Source organism: Triplophysa dalaica, chromosome 21 (genome assembly GCF_015846415.1).
Source record: "Triplophysa dalaica isolate WHDGS20190420 chromosome 21, ASM1584641v1, whole genome shotgun sequence".
Lineage (NCBI taxonomy): Eukaryota > Metazoa > Chordata > Actinopteri > Cypriniformes > Nemacheilidae > Triplophysa > Triplophysa dalaica.
In genome coordinates this window covers 2,938,223-2,961,003 of record NC_079562.1, presented here as the reverse complement: position 1 = coordinate 2,961,003, position 22,781 = coordinate 2,938,223, and the positions used below count along the sequence as shown (strand labels likewise).

Below are 22,781 nucleotides of genomic sequence, written 5' to 3'. Positions count from 1 at the left end.
TATTCATACCTCGAAGTTAATTTCAAGGTATAAATTCGGTTTTAAATCCATTAGCATGCCTGACCCAGATAAAACCAAACACTGAACCATCAGATACATTTTCATTCTTGTCTACATGTAATGTTTTTGTAACCAGTTAATGATTCATACTGATATTTATAAAGGTCATGAATCACGTGTGCACAGGGGCATCGCTTTTTTTCTGCGGAGGTCTCTGTTCAAGCGCACAAACACGTACACACACTTCCTGATCATGCACGCGGACTTCTGCTCGTGCCGAAACATTTCCTGCGCACGAGCGCTTCTGTGATGGTCATCGCAACTTGGCTCGCGCCTGCTCTCGAAGCACCGAAACATGCTTTTATACTTACGGCTCTTATTTCTCGCGGCTGTGTGTCGCGTGACGGTCATGAAGGTAAGGAACGTCTTTGATACGCAACGCAATGATTCATTCTTAAAGTTTTGTGACTTTCATAAGTTGGCTTCGGTTGATAGAATACAAATCTTAAGGCAAACAACGAAATTGTGGGTTTCAAATGAATTAGATCGCTATTTACGTTTATGTTCGTCTCTTTTGTATACTGGGAATTTCTAACGTAGGTTGTGTGCGTATTGACTGTGTCGTCACAAACCCTGGCCATCCATACGTTTCTGTGCATCATTGGTGAAACAAATCTGTTGGGTTTGTTGGGCATAGGCAAAGTCACAATTTTCTATACAACTTTGGGCGTCTTACGCATCATTGAACTCGAAAAGCTGCAAGCCGGCATTCCAAAGCTAAATGTCATGCTTTTCTATAAGGAGAAAACTAGGAAGCTGTCAATCTTGACTTTTGGGGGGCATTGCGGGCGCCTTATGTGTATTGCCCAAAGGTGGTGTCTGTTACACAATTTTGAGATGCGTTCTTCCACTCTACTGTCTCAGCAGTACATATGGATGTTGTGGTTTAGATTGAGAAGGTGGGGGAGTTCACAGATATCACAGTTATACCATAACTCTTATGAGGGCAGCGTACTTTACCAGATACCAGGGAACCAATGCAATATGGTAATTTTGTTACTGTCAGCCTGTGGCTGTTTTTCTAGCAGAGGAAAGTCCTAAATAATGAGGTAACGTTGCAGGTTACACTTGCTGTACTTGTTGAACATCAAGAGCTAAACAGAAGTGGGAAGGAAAACACAAAGATAAGATTAACTTGAGCATTAGATCCACTGACAGACAGCCAGACATTTTACTGTAAATGGTTGTTACTTTGGCTGATATGCAAGGACGATGAAAGATCAAGTCAAATTCTTAGTCATTGTTCTCAAGTGAAATGTACTGCTGTATAGAGGAAGTCTGCTGGTCTGTACATGTGGGTCGTTTCCCAGTAACACACCTCAGCAATTTCCTCTCAACAACATCTTCAAGGTTCGCCGTCTGTCTAAGAACGTCAGCGGTTGAAGCGATGATGCAGTCATTGTCATCTCATTGATTATCTGATATCGTTTGCTGCAGACCACATTTGCTAACGTTTTTTTTGTTCGATTTACACTTTTGTAGAGGAGGCATGTTTTGGATACAAATGACTAATGTGTCAGGACCGTCGCATGAATCATAAAAGTGTGACACAAGATTTCAACATCTTTTGTCGTTATGTCAGTCTGGTGGAAAACGTAGACCAATAGCTTCCTTGTTTAAGATGCACGGAACAGTCTCGGCACATTTTATTGGCTGAATCTCACTTAACTTGTCCGAAGAAAATATCCGTATTCAAGCCTTGAGAAGTGATTATTTGCCATGTCATTTATGGTCATGTAAATAAAAAAGAACCACGAAAAGTTCCAGATGTAAAGTCCCTTTTTATTTACTCTAAAAATAAAGTCTAGATTCCCGATCTGAGTTTTCCCGGTCACACAGCTATTTCTCTATTTCATTTTGCACTATGGTATTGCACAAGTTATTAAAAGGTCCTTTCCCTCTTAATTCACTTCTGCTTTTTTAACCTCATCTCCTCCACATTCCTCATCTTGGTTAATGTGTCACGTTTACTGTACTTAATAAATTTCAGAGTGAGTAGACAAACAGCTTGCAAGTAGCAACAGCTTCATCTTCATTTATGAAATCATCAGTCAAGTCATCTCTTTCTATATAACCAAACTTTTAAATGCCCAGTGTATACTCCATGCCTGGCCCTCACTAGTAATTTTGACTTACTTTGAGCTTTTGCATCAGCTCATAGCAGTTACCACCACTGGTTTTCGGTTTTCTCTGCATGCGTATAGAAAACCAAGTCCACTTCTCTCTACATTAGAATTTTTACATGTCAATGTGAACATTTGTGTTTGTGACAAGACAAGAACTAAAACATGATAATTTGGCACGTTGAGAAGTCACATGCGCTCATGTCACAGTTTCAGTTCCAGATGTTCCATAATGATGTGTTTTTGTCAACGTTCACAGATTGCTCCTACATCATCAGATGTACAATGTAACAAGTTTTCTGAGTTTTACAACAAAGATGCACGCATATGCTGCAATAGATGCAAACCGGGTAAGATTCTGAATACAAACATGATTACAAAATATATATAATGTCTAATTTTGCTATAATATAAAATATAAGTGCATTCTTTTTCATCGCTCATTTTTGCCGGACAGAATGAGCACAACTTACCTTGTCGTCATTTTTTTTGTGGATTTTTTTCAGGGACCCGCTTGGAGAGACCGTGCACGAGTGTTCAAGACACAGTCTGTTTGCCTTGCCCTGATGGACAGTACTCTCAAAACGTGAACCATTTTCACAACTGTCATTCGTGTCAAAAATGTTCAAGCTGTAAGTTGATACATTAAGGTTAAAATGTAGTGGCTTGAAAGAAACAATAGGTTAAACCTGTAAATAAAACTTCTGCACTTCATTTAAACAATTATTGTTGTTTTTGTCTATATTTTTTTATTTTTTGTATGCACTATGCACTATGCATTATTGTTATTATTTAATTCTCATTTCTCAAGCTCCTTATGGTTCTGAAATCTTATTTTTTTACATTTCTTTTTTAGCAAAACAACTGATGTATGCACAAAACTGCTCCGCTATTAAAAATGCAGTTTGTAGTTGCAAACCTGGACACTTCTGTCCTAATAGTGTATCTACAACTACAACTGCATGTATGGAATGTAAACGGCATAAATCCTGCAAACCTGGTGAAGGAGTCATTATAAAGGGTAAGGAGCATCTATTGAAACGCACATCATTTTTTTTTTCAGTGCAAGAGATATTTTTCATCATTGTATTCTGTATTCATGAATGCAGGAACACCTACAGCTAATTCCCAGTGTGGCCCCTGCCGCGAAGGAACATTTTCAAGCCAGTCTGACACCGAGCCCTGCAAACCACACACACAGTAAGTCACAAATTTAAGCGAGCACGTGACGCGCTGTATTCTTGCACATACTAACACAAAGATGTATAATTTGTCTTTGTCATGTTAGATGTGATGGAGGTTTGGTTCTGCTTCCTGGCAACTCCACAGCCGACACACGGTGTGGGATGAAGCCATCAACGACAATGTCTCCGCACCGGGCAACAACTTCAGAAATGCTAAAGAATCGACCTCCGAACCAAATCCGGGGCGTGACACAGACAGCAGTGTACATCACAACATATCTGCCTACATTCGCAGGTGTGAAGTCCAGCACAGCTGAAATTCGAAAGGTCATTGAAGAAAAGTCCACCTCTGACCTGTTTCCTGTGCCTTTCATTTACACCGGTAAATATGAGCTCATTTTGTTAAAACATTAAGCACTTGCAGTTTTTTGTTAGTAAAGTAGCTCAAGAAATGGTGTTCATGTGCAGTAGGTAAAAGTTAGACAATTGTTTAGGAATTCATTCTGCATCCCTTTACCCTATTAACCTTCATTCTTCTTGTCTGTGTCTCTTCTCTCCTTGTCATGCTAGGCATTGTTGTTGGTTTTTTGCTGGTTGTCCTGACACTGATAGTAATAGCGATAATCTGCAAATTGCGAAACAGAAGAGGTATTGTGGGTAATCGTACTTTTATCATAACAGACCATACTTAGATTTAGTTCCGATTTTTTTCTTTTCTTTAACACCATGTTCTTTGGTGTCAACATAAATCAGAAAGTTGTTGGTGACGTGTTTCTGTAACATCTGCTTGCAGGTTTAGTAAAGGATGCAATGACAGACAGCAAGGAGGTAAGAGTGTGTACATCATCACATCCAGACTGATAAATCAGCAACACTTGAACTTAGACTTTATGTTAAACTAATGCATTTTGGCATGGAGTAAGTTTGAAAAAAAGCTTGTTGTTGTATTTACTCTTTTGATTGAGTATCATATTAAATGCTTTACAATACTTTTATGAACTAAAAAATGTGCTCAAGTATAGAAGAAGTATACTATAATTTAAGTTCACCTGCAATATAGTTGCAGGAAAAATGGAAAACGCAGTTATTTACTCTTGAAAGTTTTCTTTTATAAATGAAAGAATTGGCCGATTTGGTTCCAAATTAGTTTAGTTACTACTAACACATCGATATTAGTATACTGTATATTTTACATAAAGAATACTTGAAATACACTTGAACTTGTTGTTTGTAGAATTATTAATAAAGTTAACATAAAGTATGCTTATTTTTTAAGGCTAGCAGTGCTGTTAAATAATATCCAAAGAAAATCATGCTTGATATTGCTTTCGGTCCTTTTTTCACATAGAAGGTCAAGTCAGTTGCATTGCATCATGGGATGTTGTAGATCTCTGAATCAATAAGGCCCAGACATGACTGTTCCTTTATTTGTGTCCTCTTCAGACGGTTCCGAGTCCCCCAGCAAGCGTTGAACCTGAACAACAGTTTCTGTTACCCAGCGACAGTTGTCAAAAAGAGCCCTCCATGACATCATCGGACAGCCTGAGTCAGCCAGACTCAAGCCAGAGTCACAGCAGTGGTGACTGGTTGGAACGCAACAGCCAGGAGGAGTCTCTACATGAGCAGCTTTCTGTCTCCAGCCCTTTGGTCAACCTTAGCATCACGGCCACGATAAACTGCCACTTGAACCCAGCAATGGCTTCCTGTTCCATCCCGGTCAGCCCATCTATGCTAGCGCCTCAAGCTGATATTTCAGTGCCACTGTCTCAGGAGGAGGTCTCTATCTTCTGCCAGCAAGAGGATGGTAAAGAAGCCCTTCAGTCAGTTCAGGAGAGCGGTTTTCGTCTGTTCTGATTGGTAGATTTGTCATTTTGCTTCAAGTCTCAGTAAGTGACCATGTAAACATTTATTGTGATATTGTTATTTAAACTGACAGTAATGCTCATATGGTGTTAGTGGTCAACCTATATGGGTTTCTCTGTGGATGATGATGATGGTGACCAATGTAAACATGCTATATTCGATCGTACATAGTTTGTGTTAACATTAACAATAGTAAATTACATTCATGTATACAAAAAATGCTTAAAAAAAAAACATTTGTTTATTATATGCCATACTCAAAAATAAAAGTTTAGTGTGTTGGTCACATTATGTTAACATGTATTACGGGGAACTTGGCTAAAAATATAGACTCAGTCCAGACTGCATGCATTCTGGTTTGCAACACTAGTTGGCCCTATGGAAAATAAAGTAAGAAAATTTAGTACTGAAAGTAATTAAAATATTGGCAAATTTTGCCAACCTTATCGACATATCGACTGACCACAATCGCTGAACTTTGCTGACAGTGATTCTTTACTCAAAAGTGATCATGTACTCTTCCTCGTTCACAGAACACAAAATAAGATATTTTGAAGATAGTTGGAAACTGAACGATACTGGACCGGTGGACCCCATTCACTTCTATTGTATGGCCACAAAACCAATGTAAGGGAATGGGGTCCAGTTAACAACATCTTCCTAAATATCTTCTTTTGTGTTCTGCGGAAAGAAGAAAGTCATACAGGTTTGAAATGACAAGAGGACCGTAAATGATTACAGATTTTTTTTTGCATGAACAACGCTTTAATGATTCCTTGCATCTTCTAACTGTTTATGTTTTATAGATTTTATATTTTATTATATATTGTTGACATATTTGTTGCCAATAGCAGCTGGTGAGGTTATGAGGAATGGAACAGATATGAAGCTAGTGCCACCGAGTGGTTGGTTTGGTATTCAAACACTTTTAGTCACAAGTTAGTATTCTTGAGCTATAAAGGAGACAAGTGAATGTGGTCAAGATTTGTCATTTGATAAAGAGATAAAGGCAGACTAACAATAAGCTGGGACTGATTTCAGGGTTATCCTAAACTTTCAGAAAAGAAGTAACATGTTCATGTAAGTTTAACGTGATTCTGATTGTCAAAAATATTGTATATAGTGGATTATATTGTATTCCATTGATTATAACAGACATACTTTTTTACATTTGTATATTACTCAGTTGTATAGGAATCTTATTATTGTAATATTTTGTACATATAGATATTAATTCAAAAGTGATTTGCATATTATTTTTGTAGTCACCCATGATATTTTTTTATTTTTAAATAAACTCTGTGTAAGAAAGTTTGATGTGCTCGTCATTCCGTACTATTTTCACAATGGAAATGAATAATACCTGAACTCATGCAGCTTGTCTTTTTTAAGTAGACAGTTATTTTAAGTTTTTAACACATACAGAAATGTCCCATACACTTACAATAACTGAGGGAATGAAGCCTTGCAGGGAACAGTATAAAGACCTTTCACAGAAGTCATTAAACAACCTTCCGCAAAGCAATACCTTGGAAAAGTTCCAGCAAGTTACACATGTCCAGTCACTCACAAACCAAAAGCCTTATTATATTTTATAAGCTCTCTCCTTGACTCCACTTAATATATTTCCATTACATGAGTCTCTGTGGATTGAGGCCAAACTGCGGCCTCTCGTACAAGCACATCCATTATAAACAGTAACTGCTTTTGGTAGACCACCAGCACAAGAAGCACTGTCAGATGAAAGTATCTTTAATGTGAGGCTGAGACAGGACTGGAGTTCACCCTCCAGCGATGGATCAATACAGGTGTTAACAGACTTCAAGGAATCACAGAGACTCATCTCCTTAGGAGCTGATTAAATATTGATCAGACCCTCCACGAGTGTTTTTATGCTTCTGTTCTCCCACATCGATACTGTGCTGCTCATTTCAACTGTGGGGCGTGCGGCTTTCTTTTCTGAGCATTGAACAAAGTGAAAGAAACCCAGGCTGATTGTTGTGGGATCCGTTCAGGAAACCTGTATGACTAATCACATTTATTCAGGTTTAGAGTATGCATGTATGAGAATACTCAAGCAATTTCTGAAAAATGACACTATGAAAAAAAATAAAAAAAATAGGACTTTCTATTTTGTATGCAAAACATACTTTAGATTTGAGAGTGAAAAATATGAGTAGAAAAATGTATAAAATATGTTATTTCCTATGTTTTATTCCTATTTATTTTCTTATGTTTCTTATGTTTCATGTTTTATTTCTATTTATTTTTTTCACAATTCTGCTTTTTCAAACGCATCTTTTTATTTCCAAGTTTAAATTTGACTCCAAAACACAGATCTTGAATGTGCACATTGCATGAAAAGTGTGTGTTCTAAAGCCGAAGGTGTGACTCATTTTAGTACAACATCCTTGCAATTTTCAGTCTGGTTCATCTCTGTTGTGAAACCACAGCTATGTGTAAGAAGCATTACAGGTGTTGATTATGATTATGATTAAGCAAAAAACCGGAGATGGAGTTCGGTTTGTGGGAAAGAACTTGTTTGCTCTTTTAATCACACACCCTGTGACAGGAAATCCAGAGATCAATGGTATTGTTATTAAGGAATGGAAGTTACAAACAAACTTTACACACTAACCTAAAAGCATTCCCACTTCACTGGTGCAATGTTTGCAAGTGATGAATGAATTGTGAGTGTGTTTTGCTGAACTATTTCATAATGAACGCATTGTGCCGGAAACATAGATTGCATTGCAACTGAGAGATGCAGATAAGAATCTTTAACCAAAATATCCAAGCACGGACGTTGCTGAATGTATCTAAGAGACCAAAACCATTTATGAATCAGCACTTTTCTCTGTGCTTTTCCTGTAAAGTGTGCACAGGTGCACAAGTATCCTTTTCTTCCCTTTGGGTGTACTAATATGACATTGGTGCCAGTAAGTTGTGAATTTCATATAGGCCTACTGTTGAATGTGTCTTGACTAACCGTAAGAATCAGAATAACTCAGTGTGAGACTGAAGGTCAAACGTCAGTTTCAGAGATGAAGTATGAGGTCAGTGTCAGGAAATGTGGGTGCATGTGAGTGAAAATGCTGTGCCAAGTAGATTGTGCCAAAAAACTCTTGTTATGCAGTTGACACTTTATGCTGCAGGTATGGATGTAAGCAACATTTCCACATGGGTCACTTGCTAACCTGCTCAATGTAACAATGTGATACAAGCAGTCAGAATGGAAATGAACTTGTGACTTGATCATCAAACGCCAACTGCTGCAGACATATTGTAAATATGACTCAAGTGTTACAGTTCTCTATTTCAGAACATCTGTAAATGTATTTTCCTGCACTGAAATAAAATATTTTCTTAACCAGTAGCTTTGACTACTGTTCAGTAAAATAAGGAACATCCTTAAATTAAGATAAATGAATTTGACACAAGATTTTAGTGTGTATTTTAAGTGCCTATTCCACCTCAATTTTGAAAGAAAAAAGAAAAAGTCATGTTTTGCATAAGAGCATATTTCGCATGATGAAACAGACCATCCTTAACTGACCAATCGTTAATATGTTTATTACATCAATCTTATTATATGTTTTTTACTTGTGGCTGCAAATATGATCAGTCTTTATAAATTATTGTTCCTTCATCAATTACTTTATGTCCCCATAAAACCAGGAAGATGAACAGATCTCAGTTTAATACCTCAATTATTTCTGAGATTAAATGGGGAGCAAGTAGCCTACAGGTATATTTCTCCTAAGAAAAAGAAAGAATATCACAAAAGAAGAGATCTCAACAATATCACAAACAGAGTTCAGATGTTTCAAGTTTGCATAAAAAAATCATTATAGAAGACATGATCTCAATCATTTCTCTTTAAATTTTCACCAAATCCAGATTACTCTAAAATCTTCATTCATTTTACACCTCCATACATGTATGTTTAAATGATAACAGGCCTAACGTTACAAAAGATAATAAATTCACTAAAACTGTGGATTATTTATTTTCTGTATTATTTTGAAATATGACAACCATGTTCTTGACAACCCTTTGTGAGAGGCAGATCAAAAATGCCCCAATAATTTTCAAATATACTTGGATTATAATCATTTTGGTGCCTGTGATGCTTTTTTGAAGACTTCATAAATATGCCAAATACTTAAAAATCCAAACTCGACATACAATCCTCCGCCAGCAGAGTGCGGGCCATCATTCTAATATGATAACGCTCGTTTCTGCCTACTGAGGAAACCAGGACTGTACCAACAAAACAGTGGGGGGATCGTCCTTGATCCTGATTAAAAATTATTAATCCATTCCAATTAACAAACAGAAATAAACATTATACACTTAAATAATATATATGGCGTGTGTAGAGTCCAGATAGACTTGCTGTGTTTCGTCATATACATTGTCGCCCCTGTTCCTTGCGTGGTGATGGATCGCTCCGTTGCTGTGCTGCTGGATTGAGTCGCGCGCATTGGGATTGTGAGGATCCGAGCGCGAGGACGGTCACCTCAGCTTTGAAGAATCTGAGGTGATTAAAATGTCTAATTAAACCATCTTCCTCGGTTCTAAATTAGGTGACAAGTCGCTCGTTCTGGTCTTAAACGCGCCGTGAACGTTTGAGGTAAGCGAATGGAGTGAAAATGTCATTTTTGATGCGATTAAATTAGATGGAATATCTGTTTACACGTTCAGCTAACGTTAGCTGGCTAATTATTTAGCAGCCGGCTTTGATAAACAGCATAACCAAAGTAGTATAAAAAAGGCAGGGAACATGGTTAAAAGATGCTTTTTAGAACAAAGCAGTGATGGGCATAACTTTTGTGGGATTGTCAAAGTGCAAATGTTACATCCGCTTTGTATTTTAATATCACGGATTTAAACTGGCTTCATTAGATCTCTCTGAATTGTGTCAGGCTATGAATGTCTATGACTGTCTGTGTAATAACTTGGTTTACATCGTAAACGCAATAAATAACCAGGGAATTAAAACATGAAAGGTCTTTAAAACCCTATTTAAATTGAAGATTTGTTAAGGTCCTATTGAATTAAGTGGTAGTCAATGATGAATGTAGTCTTTAGTCCGTCTGTGTGCATAACAATCCGAGATAGCCCTTTATTTAATTTTCTTTGGAACACAATTTTGGAAATTTTAATACAAATCTAAAGTCAATTTTCTATCTCTGAACCTTTATGCATTTATATTGTTTGACATGCTTGAATACTTTTACTATTGTTTTGATGCGGTGAATAAATATTCTGCATCAATACTTGGTGTTCAGGTTGCAGTGTTCCACAATCATCTGATGTTATTTTTGTTGCTCCTTTTTCCAGAACATGTATTGAAGTACATTGAAAAGAGATTTTCAAACCTGACTGTCAAATAATCAGCCTGACTGTGTAAATAATCTAGAAATTCATCATACGTTGTTTGTGTTTTCTACCACCTGCACAGTGCATGATCTGAGTCCTCCGGAGATTCAAATGGCTTGCTGTCTGAAGGACGAGCTCGTGTGTTCCATTTGTTTGAGCATTTATCAAGACCCGGTGAGTTTTGGCTGCGAGCACTACTTCTGTCGTAAGTGCATCACTGAGCACTGGAGCAGGCAGGAACATCACGTGGCGCGGGACTGTCCTGAGTGCAGAAGGACCTTCGCGGATCCCCTGCTGTCCCCGAGTCTGAAGCTCTCCAACATTGTGGAGAGGTACGCAGCGTTCCCGCTGGATGCCATCCTGAACGCACAGAGAAACTCGTACCCGTGCAAGGATCATGAAAAGGTCAAGCTCTTCTGTCTGAGCGACAAGAGCCTGGTGTGTTTCTTCTGCGATGAGCCTGCTTTGCACGAACAGCACCAAGTGACGACCGTTGACGATGCCTATGAGGAAATACAGGTCTGTTTTCTTCGGGTTGTTAAATGTTCCCTTGCCATCCTTGTTGTAATATTTGACAAACAAGCTCTTTCTGTTTGCATTGATTGCCATTGTTTCATAAGGTTCCACAAAGGTCTGTAACAGGTAATGAAAAGCAATTATTACAGACACAAGGTGTCAGCCCTTAAGGAATGTCAGACCTTTGCATTCATATAAGTGATAAAGATACAGGGAAATAATAAAATGATGCCACTGATTCACATAGAAAAATGTCCCGAATCTCAAAATTCTAGTAACGTCTATTTTAATAAGATGTTTGATTATTCAAGAGCTCTCAAAGCTTTGTGATGCTCTTTGTTAGGTTCTCTTTATTTAAAATACTTCCTGGTCAGTAGAGCTAGTCATAGCTTGTATGTAAACAGTGCTGTAAAAGTGGAAAGCCTGTCAAAACCTGATATAGACTATAGGTTTGCTTGTATGATCTGTTGCAGTGTGCACACAGGCCTTCAAGACATTTGTCTTAAAGGTTTTTGAGATCTTATTTCAAAATGTGCTCCTAAAGTAAATGTGCTTTCTAATGTTGGCTGCAGCGTGTGCAAAGCTGACTATTCCTTATACTCAATGAATTTTGTGGTTACACATATGCAGCATTACACAAAAGTAAACTTCACAGAAGTTCTGCTTATTGTGTACCCGTTTTCACCTTGAATTTCTGTAATTTTAGTATGCACTCAAAATTGCCCATCCGGGTTTTATTACTGACCTCAAGATTATAGTCAGCTTCTAAAAAAGCTATGCAACCAGTCTTCCAAATAAAATATTTTCATGTTTCTATTTATGAATCGGTGTAGTAGTAGACCTGCTCTTTATCTTAACAGATACTAAAGTTTGACATATTGGTCATTCAGCACCTTCATCGAAGTCTTGATAACACGCATCAGAGGCGCTTAACGAGGATGCTTGTGTCTAGTGCAATATCATAGCCTTATCTGTACAACTCCTGTTGATGGAAAGTGAGAAGGTACTTGAGGCAGATAGAAAACAGTGGTGATAGGATGCTATTAAGACAAGCAAATGCAGGGGAATGTTTGAATTAAAAGATGTTTAATTTAGGTCGACGAGTTTGACCTTGAAACACAGACACAGTGATGCAATGTGTTATATATGTGTTTTATGATCATTTACTTGGCTTGTAATTATAACAGCACCACTTTCTTTAGCTTTTTTAAATTACAGAAACTCTGCTAAATGTGTGTAATACTGTTGGCGAATTAACTGGAGCAAGTTGCTGCGGTTGTCGGACAATTAGCAGCCGTATTCAGAGACGCTCTCCAGTGACAGATTTATAGAGCTCTTAATTCCTTTCCATGTCTTTAGAGACACACGGAACGGGGGACGTGTATCCTCCACAATACTTCCAAAGTTTTAAAGGTGCACAGCACACTGAAAGCCTCTATCAAGAGCAAATGCTCCCCATGAGAAACTGTGGTCTCTTATGCCAAGTGTGTACTTGATAAACACACTTTGTCGCAATTTGGTTTCACACAACAAAGAGCAAATTGCAAGGGAGTTCCTTAGCAGCTCTTGGGTGCTAATGAAACTGTTTATCCTCGACAAAGCCCTTTTGGCTAAATGAGGTAATGTGTTTGAGTCTGGATCTGAGCGTTGATGTGGTTTTATAAGATTTGGAATAGCATGGGAATTGATGAAGCACTCCATAAGGTTTATTCAATAAGCAGGAGAGAACCTTGCTTTGGTTTCTTTTTAACTTTGAAAGTTGTTAGTTATTAAACCTCTTTTCTAATCCAACTGTACATTTTTATGTACATTAATGCTTTTTATTTATTTTATAATTTAAAGGTTAGTTGTAAATCAATACATTATAGTAATGTTTTTAACTCTTCCTCCTTGTTTGTTCTCTTTAGCTCTCACAACCATGTTGTGTTATAATTTATTTTACTCACTTGATTCTTCAATTTCATCTGAGCTCCTCCGTCTATTGCTCTCCCTCTCTTTTTCTTATTTCTCTTCTCATTTATTCCCATCACTCTAGTTGTAATGACACCTATAGAGGCCAGACACCTTTGTTTCAGCGGAGATTGAGTAGAGACTGAGAGGATCGTGCTGCTGGGAGGGAAAATAAAAATTCTGTGCGGGTGTTCCATCACCTCCACAGAAGCAGGGAGCCTTGATTTAGTAGGAATGACAGCGGCACTTGACTGGTTCTCATTTCATGTGACGCAGGTCTGCTTCTTATGGCACTTTTAAAAAGAAGTGTTTTGTTTTATAAAGCCAGAGGGACTGAAATGTTGCTGTTATTGAAACATGTGTTAGTTAGTTAAGACCAATTAGCTCAAGTACTAAAAGAATCTTTAGTGAATTCAGTAAGGCATCATATAAATCATTTTGATTCGCATCTCATGGGTTCTCTCATTTGTAGTCTGTGCAGTGTGGTCTCAGTGGGCTTATACGTTTGTTTTGTACGTGATATTTACGTTCCACTGAGGTTTGTACAATGTATGCATGCTGGAATTCTGATGCAGGCAGATCACAGCAGAGTTGTGTTCTAGCTGCCCAGCTTGCTCTTGTTGAGCGATAAACATATGTTGTCTCTGTTTGCCATGTCCCACAACGCTGTGAGATTTGGATTCCGCCTGTTGCTGTATACGCTCGCAGTTGGCTCTTTGCGTAAGCTCCTTTACATGGCATGTCTCACCCCTATGACCTATCAGACTTGCGGGATGCGGCAACAGCATCTGCTGACCGGCATTTGCTCATATTTGCTTTCTGTCTGGTTCTCTTTCCCAGGTGCTTATGTTACGTTTCTAATGCATCTGAACATTATCCATCCCGATAGCATGTAACGGTGCTCTCAGTGTGTTTAATGTAGATGCTAAAGAGGATAGGAATGGATTTGTATGGTGCTATGATGTTTGCTTCAGGGGAGAGTGGGTTTTGACTTCAAACTAATGGACTTTTAGTCCTAAGGGGGCAGGGCTTTTGGTCCTTGGTGCAAGCCTTCGACAAATGCCAGCACTTACATGCTTGTGTGCGCTATGATGAAGTCTGTTTTAGTCCTGTTTTACGTGGCAGGCAGGGCTTTTGGTCCTTGGTACAAGCCCTCGACAAATGCCAGCACTTACCTACTTGTGTGCGCTATGATAAAGTCTGTTTTAGTCCTGGTTTACATTGCAGGCAGGGCCTTTGGTCCTTGGTGAAAGCCCTCAACAAATGTCAGCACTAGCATACTTGTCTGCGCGATGATGATGTTTTAGTCCTGTTTTACATTGCAAACAGTTTATAATAAATGGGGTCTAAAAGGAGGATCTAAAAACATATGAAGCTTGTGTTCTTGTTAATGTATTGTTTGTTGTACTTCAATAAAAATGATGTGTAGTTAGTAATATTTTTATAATGTTTGCCATGCTGCATTCTCAGCTGTTAGGTTGTTAGCTGAGGGACATTGGCGAAACAAAATCTAAGCTGTGAATATGTGTGGCATGAAAATGTTTGATCCGAGGGAGCTTAATGGTTTTGGTGGAGGCCTCAAGTGTACCCCAGAGAGTCTTTTTGCGGTGGGTTTAGCTGTGGTACTGCTGGCAGATAGTTCTGCTTTTAACCCAAAGGCCCATTCTGCTTCATACAGTGTGTGTTTGTGGTGTTGGAGGAGGACTGATTCTAAAAGAAGATTTTGTGAGTCATCTTATGGAAATCATGTCCATGTCTCAACTAACTGAGCAGTTGCTTCATGATCAGAAATCTTTGCTTTCAGCAGACACTAAATTCAGGAATTTAAGATAAGAGACATTAACTGTCTTGACTGGTGGTGTTTGCCGTGTCTTCAGATTTCAAAACTAAGAATTTTCTTCTGTAGTTTATGCTTTGTCTGTGAGCGTCTTTTTACTTCTGTCTATATCCTTGGTCCTGAAGTGTGGTACTGAAGAGCTGCCAGATTTAAGATCCCTTATGACCAATTCTACACCTCTACTTCCCTTTTACCCTACCTGTTTTATCTTTTTTTCTTTCCCAGACAACTTGCTTTAAAGGAACCTCATCTCTTCAAGTCACTTAGAGTTTTTAGGACTCCGAGAGATTGTTACTAAGGGATGTGATTTCCCTCAGGTAGGCTAACAAAAGAAAAATTAGCGGGTGGTCCGGCAAGTTGTCACGTTCATGCAGAATCATAGCCGCGGGGAAAGGCAGAACGGTCATGTTGCATTAGACGGATTACAGCCTGTACATGCTTGGCGGAATGACAAAGCATGCAGCTAACATTTTCTGTTGCAGGATGCTTTTTACTCCGACGGAGTGGAACCTGTGCAGCCTTGAATGAGCTGGGGGTTGTTTTGATTCCTTTATAGGGGTAACACAGATGACTGAATTCCTTCTTATAGATGTGGAAATAGTAAGATTTGTCAAAAAAAACATAATTTTTTCATAATTTGTTCTGTATGCTGTATAAACTGAAGATGTGCTTGGGGATAGTTTACCCTAAATGGGCTGACATTATTATTGTGCTTTTTTAACGTTCATTCAATGTTTAACGACATGATACAGTCTAATCCTAGTTGACTGTATAGTTTATACTTTATGAACAACATTTCCCATATATTTTCTTACACAAATACATAATTAAGATAGCATACTTGCCCATTTTATTTTTTAAAGAATTCCCAATATGGCTGTTGCATTAAACATTTAATCATTTCATCGCCTTAAGCGATTCACATGTTTATGTTTTCACTCGGATGCATGTTTTTGAGTTTGTAGTTCATTGGAAGTGTCTAAGGGTTTAGCGGCTGAGAACATTTCTTTGTTTACAGCGGCATTGGATTGTCAGGTCAGTTCCTCCACAAGACTGCATTTGGGAAAAACGGATTTTCATGTCATCTCGGGGAAGTGAGTGTGAAAGTGGTCCGCTAAACCGAAGTCTTGAAAAGCTGCCTTGTACTGATCTTTAAATGAGATTGTGAGGGTAGTTGGACAGTCTAGAGTTCAGAGCAGATAAGGCTTATACATTGTCATACATTTGACATTTTTTTCTGATTTATCAGATTTTATCTCTTTATAAAATGAGGATTTAAGGCACATGCTCTAATAACAGTAGGTTCAGAAGTTTACCCTTGATCAATATTGTGAAAAGCTGCAGTTGTGAATAACATAAAATACCATTTAGCTAGAATACAGTTGATCCTCGTGCAAAAATGTAGTTTTCTTAATAAATGGAGTGAGTATTGATATGAAAGCCCAGTCTTGGTCTATACAAGATGTAAGTCTTTTTCATATACAAGATTTTTCATTGAGCTGTGTTTTTGTTCAAACTAGGCATCGCATCATGCTTTCAGGCTCTCGTTGATGACAGCAGGCGTAGATCTCTTCTTCGTAACAGCCCCATTAGGTTTGGGAATTAGCACAGATTACTTGACCATTGTTCTGTGGCCAGCACTGGACTAGGATGTAATCTCCTCTAATTCCTTTCTGTGATTAGCTCCAGATGACTCAATTAGACAGTGTTTGATGGGTAGGATAGTGCCTCACATTAAACCATTTTGTACGTTTGCTAATCATCCCTTACCGAGATTTTGTCAAGCAGATGGGTGGCAGAATAAAGTGACATCTTTTGCCCTCAGTACCGTACCTTTACTCTGCCGTTTTGTTGTGTTGATGTGTTCCGGGCCGTAGGGAAATCACGCTTAAACTAGCCAGACCGCCTGCGGCAAGCTACAGGGTCTGGATGCATCTCTGTGTTTTATCTGTGCCCCAGCTGCCCCTTTACCGTTCCACACTGTACTTTGCCGGCAATCCGTCTGGCGCCCAAAGCAAATGTTTTACCCTAGATCAGTGCAGTTTGTTCAATATAAATGTCCCACCTGGTAAACAAACCCGATATTGTTCTTTGGAAATGTCCTATCTGATATCACACCATTTGCTTTTTAGGAATGTTTTAAGAGGCGGGAACCAGCAGGGATTTGGTGATATGATGCACAATATTGTGATTATTTGTTTAGTATTCAAAGTATAGCATTAGTGTTTGTTTACCTAACATTATAGTATTTTCAACTTTTCAACATTATAGTATTTTCAACTTTTCACAATCTTGCTCTGAAGAGAACTTTACCTAAAAATATTGTGGAGAATGGTGGCAATATTGTCAAAAAAAGATGTGTATTAAATCTGAAATCACCAAAAGTCTTCATCCTTAACTTCAGATCCAAATGTTAAATGATTTGCATATTTATACTTGCGATAAATGTATAAAAATTGGTTTGATGAAGTAAGGATGTATTGTCTTTTAGTTCAGATATTAGAATGAGCTCACTGTCATTTCCGCTTCATTACTTCTTTATTCCCCTCTTGCCCGGCACTCGAGTGTTGAATGTGGTTTATTGACCTCTGTCCTTCATGGCATGCTGATACAAGGACACTCTTTTTAGCACGTTCTCTACATAACACTTGATGTGGAGCAGATTAAATCTGCAGCACTCTCCGTCTGCTGGACACAAGATTTGTTTAGAGGTTTGTTTTTGTGGTTTAGCTCTTAAATTCAGTTCCAGATTTACCTTTCCAAAAGCAATGTTTTGGATTTCAACACTACATGATTCTTACATTACCATCCAGCTTGTATTTTTCTTTATATTCTAAAGTGTTTTCTCATATCCCTGGTTACTGTGAACACACAATCGGAGTAAGGGCATTTAAAACTAGGTCACCAACTCTTGTAACATGCATTTCGTGACCTTATAATTCCTGGCTAACAGTTTGTTTTTTTAGGAAAACCAATTCTTGGAAATGTTTTTGCAATTTTCTTTGTCGCTGCTTAAAGGTCCAATATGTAATTTTTTGGAGGATCTATTGACAGAAATGAAATATACTATACATAACTATATCTTAAGAGGTATATAAAGAGCTTACACAATGGAACGTTATGTTTTATGACCTTAGAATGAGCTATTTGTATCTACAAACACCCTTGCGTGTTTTTCGCCAAGAATGGATTTAAGGCATTGTTGGAAGATTCAGCTTGAATGTGTATCCAGTCTCTCAGATGGAGCTGTTAGTGACCACTGCAAGGGTCACTGGACAGATTACACTCTTCAGCGAGTCGGGAAATGGAGGCTGCCTGTCTGGTTTGATGTCTCCATTTCAGCTGCTGTTTGGTTCTGTTCAAACATCTTTGTTGTCCAATGACTAACACCATATATTGTGAAACAGCTGTTGAAACCAGCACTTTATCCCCTGCAGGGCAGGAAAAAGAGTACTTTGTAACAGAGGTTGCTTAAAAAAAAAGATGTTGGTCACTAGAACACGCTGAGTGTGAAAAAACGTAGAGCGTCGCCCCTAAGCCTCGGGAAAAGAACGGATACCAGATGATAATTGATAATAATGGAAAATATACGTTATAACATTATCATGCGATTAGTTCACTATAAAAATAAAATTTTCTTGATAATTCACCCACATGTCATACAAGCCTTTCGTGGGTTTATTTCTTCCGTCGAAATCAAATTGAAGCTTAACTGTTTCATAAAAGTTTAATTTAACTGGGGTGAAAAATAAGCTTGTATTGTGGTACAGAGTCCCAATGAATGGAGGTAACGGAGCTCTCTTCAATCTCAGTTAGTCATGAAATGGTTTTGAGATTCCATAATTTACCTCCTCCGCGATGTCTGTTTCTCAATCTGAATCTTCTCATTGCCACTGTAAATGATTTTCACGCCATCTCCGGTCTGTAGGATGGCGTGGATATCTCTTCCCGATCACAATGAGTGTCAGGATATACGTGTTACAGTAAAAGCTAATTACGCTGGATGATCCAATAAAGATTATATTCGGCTTGGAATGTTAAGTTGAATTTGACAGCATGTCAAGCGTTGATGATGTGCGCTGAAGCGTTTGAGCAGCCTGGACCCTTAGGATCCTGTTTGTTTATATTTTCCTGAGTTTCAGTAACGCTTGATAGCTACTGTATCAGGGTCTTTCTCTGTTTGTTCAAAAATGATCTCTCATCCAAGACTAGTAAACTTCACTTGTATTACGAGTTTAATAGTTTGTCATAAAAGGAAAGTTGCATCCTATAGTTAATCATCCTTATTTTCAATTTAGTTTTGCTTTGTTTCATAGCTCTTCTTACAACCCCATATAAAAAACGTCATTGTGCAGACAATCTGCATTTCTTTAGAAATTGGCTTGCTGCTTTGTTCCTTAGAAACAATAACAAATAATTCATACAGGTTTAAAATGGTCAACTGATATGTCAGTTCTGCTTAATTTTCTGTTTTATTCCTTGTGTAGCAAGTTTAAGCTGTTTGCAGCTCTTTGTTATTTTCTGGTTCATAAAGAGCCATTCGCGACTCCAACAAGTCCTCTTGGCAGCTTTCAGCAGAAGCAGCAGGCGACACATGCGCTGCCTGCCAAAACCGTGGGTTCTCTAATGTGACAAATCAACAAAACACCCCTCATACCCTCCATGTTTAGTACCTTTTTGTTAATCGACAAATCTGTGTCTATGGTCTATATTCTGGGAGCCTTTCCAACCACAAATTTCTGAAAAGCTCCCATTATTAGGTTGCTGTTATGTATTTACTTAGTCATATTAGTAGAAGTCATGAGTTTGCTGGAGACTGTTTGCAGGAAGATTCTTTGTCCTGAACTGCATACATTATAACCTCTAGAGGAAACACTTTTCTCTTTCGAATTTACCTTGCATCATATATTTCAGTAATGGCTTCCACAGCGTCATCCACTGTCAGCTATAGTGACAAGAAAATGGGGAATAACGTGTAATTTCTGTCAAGAGACGAGTCACTCTTAACCACAAGGGAAATGAGGTAGATATGAAATGGCAGAATAGGGTGAGACAAGAATGACAGCTTTCTCTGACATCCCTTATGATTATATTTCATGAAATCTTCAATTTGTTTTGAAATTCAACCCTTATTATAGTGTGTATAATGTAATGGCATTTCTGATCCATATTAGAGTGCGGAAGCCATTTTCACTCCATTACCTTGTTTAAATCTTGTTACAGGAACGATCATCTGTACCACAACCTTTCCCGGTGGTCACTTCTTTGATGCGTCCAATCACAGTTCTCTGTCAGTTAGAAACCTGCAGGCATCCATCTTCCTCTGTGAGAGGAAGGGCTAGAACAGAAACAATAAAGGCCGGATTTGTCCGTTTGCGAGCTGAAGGTTTATTTATCATTGGCATGTAACATTCAGCCTGGACTTTCAGGCTGTCAGACACGACAGTGATTGACATCATCTGTAAGTCTGGGTTTGTAGAACTGCCGCTTGTCTCCAAACAAGGTCACTTCATATTTATAGTTCTGGCAGTTATTTTATTTTTCCCCCTCAGACTTTTGTGCATGCCAGAGCGGTAACGTGAACGCAATTGAGATGAATCCTTTCATGGCAGCCCCATCTGCGACCAAACAGCACACACTTGCCAATGGTGCATTGAACTCTGTTTTGATATGGCAGTTGACTGCATGCAAATCACGGAGACACATTCAACGGTGTCCGGGCAATCCAATCAGTGTTTGGTGTATGAAATCTACGAAGTACAGGCTTTAGATTGTGTCGCAACTGTATGCCGTGTCAGTTTGTTCTGAAATGATGACGTGCATGGACTGCAGGAAGCAGCTCTCTCTCTCTCTCTCTCTCTCTCTCTCTCTCTCTCTACCAACACGCTGCAGGCTCTGCTGATAGCATTAGGCATGAGAAAAGCAGCCATAAGCTTTTGTGGTGCTGCTTGAGCACATTTTCATATGTGGAAAAGGAGACTGGAGCTGTGAGGTTTCTAGCCAGACTTGGCTGTTGTGGTTTTTGTCTCGCATTTCCTCGTCCTCATTTTTTATTCGGGTTGTGTTTAATAAATAATAAAGAAGGGTGCTGCTCATTATAGGAGTCAGAAGATTTTTTTCCCTTGTGCATCTCCAGGTGAACACAGCAGGGCGTCCTTTGCTGACATCTCACAGTTAGCACACTAATGGACTGTGTAGATTGCAGATACAGCAGAATCATCCAACTCATTTTAAGTTTGTTATACAGTGAGGTACAACACGTTTGTTAACTGCCAAGCGGATGAAGACAAAAGTTTATCTGATTGTCCATGTGTAAAGTGTTGACTATTGAATTGAAATTAAACGTTTTATTTATATTCAAAGCAGCCAATTTGCATTGTTTATAGAATGATAGTTTGGCAGCCTAAGGGGACGATCACAAAGACACGCTTTTCATGTTGAAGGCACGCTGCGCTTCTCTGTTGATTGATTCTTTTTTAAAGTTGATATTATTGTCAGAGCGCTCCGCCAAAAAGCAGGGTGCAGGAGGTGTCAAAAATGCGACGCGCACATTAGCAGCCAACAAAACGTTTTTAATGATTTCATATTCAAATAAATGATTTGTTTATTGTTATTTTTAAAAAGTTAGTCAGAGTTAACAACAACCGTTTAACTTAGTTAATTTATTGAGATAGCCTACCTTGTTGATCATGGGAATTTGTAACTATTTTACGAGGTTGTTAATTCGTAAGAATTTGTATGATGTAAATCGTGCAAAAACGTATTTATTAGAATATTAGGAAAACGCAATACTGAATACCTTCCCCTAATCCTTACTGTCACTGGCACTAAATTTTCCAAAAACGTACTTAGAAAATCATACGAATAAGCTACTTTGTAAAATAGTTACCAATTCCCTTGGGATTGTGTTGAAAAGATCTCAATGTTCTCAAGTTACGATGTTTTAGATGGTTAGTGATTATCAGTGCACAATTTGATATAGTTTGGCATGTGTTGTATACAAGGACAAATCTCAGATTTGATAGAAATACAGTATAAATCTAAAATGTGTTTTATTAAAGTATTCAGGAATCTTTGTCTTGTAAGGGATTTCCAAGTCTAGAGTTGTTTATGATAAGATATTAAGATATTTTCAGAAATAGCTTTAAGGGATGTCTAGCCAAAAGACATGCTGTGTCTTGTCAAGTCATTCACGGCGATGCCTAAATGATTCACACGTGGCTACTGCCCTTATGATTCACGTTTGTTCTATGTGCTTGAGTTGGTTTGATTGGGCCGTATTCTGGAAGGAGCGCAGATGACACATTTGCTGTCTGCTTCAGATGTGAATTACATGCTAGTCATAAAGGGGTACAGCTGAACCGGCCTTGCGTACCCAGGCTGTTTATTGCTTTGAATCTTGCTGCCTTGCAGAATTATGACATGGACGCGCACAAGGTTATGCCAAAATGTCCTTGATCGTCCTCCCTTCAGGCTTTGCGCTGATGAGAATCATGTTGGATGACTTTAAAAAAAAAAGATTTTCGTTATGGCAACAACAAACTGTTAGACAATAGTTTGCAAGTAAGCGTTCTGTATTTGACGTTGTCTAGAAAGTGTTTTTCAGGAATAGAATTGAGCAAAATGATGTTCATCATCACAGCGAGCAACATCTGATGGTTTTATGGACGATCTGTAATTCACACTCCAGATTCATCAATAATGACAGAACACAACTCTCCACGCAGTGTACTTGATCTCTGGGGTTGAAGTAGCGTGCACAGATCTTTGAGCGTGCCTGGTGCTTTTCATTATTTATGCACCCTTGATTATCTCCTTCACTCTCATCATCTCCAGCAGTTGGAACGCATCTTTAGCTCCCAG

At 38.4% G+C, this 22,781-nt stretch overlaps 2 protein-coding genes across 4 annotated transcripts in view; both read left to right on the top strand.

Annotated features, from left to right (window-relative positions):
- The first annotated feature begins 223 nt into the window (after positions 1–223).
- Positions 224–6,544, top strand: tnfrsf1b (tumor necrosis factor receptor superfamily, member 1B). The gene is made up of 9 exons (XM_056735235.1): positions 224–415; positions 2,443–2,533; positions 2,690–2,815; positions 3,040–3,204; positions 3,293–3,383; positions 3,472–3,749; positions 3,938–4,015; positions 4,161–4,195; positions 4,811–6,544. Exons 1-9 carry the CDS (start codon positions 356–358, stop codon positions 5,219–5,221), a joined length of 1,335 nt encoding a protein of 444 aa, XP_056591213.1. The 5' UTR covers positions 224–355; the 3' UTR covers positions 5,222–6,544.
- A 3,174-nt stretch (positions 6,545–9,718) lies between these two features.
- Positions 9,719–22,781, top strand: part of trim62.1 (tripartite motif containing 62, tandem duplicate 1) — a 25,247-nt gene continuing 12,184 nt past the window's right edge. For 2 of the 3 annotated variants that reach the window (XM_056734844.1, XM_056734841.1), the window contains exons 1-2: positions 9,719–9,866; positions 10,698–11,134. In XM_056734844.1, the coding sequence (XP_056590822.1) occupies positions 10,727–11,134 (408 nt within the window). In that variant the 5' untranslated portion in view covers positions 9,719–9,866; positions 10,698–10,726. The remainder of the gene's footprint in view (positions 9,867–10,697; positions 11,135–22,781) is intronic. The other variant, XM_056734843.1, reaches the window with a different exon arrangement.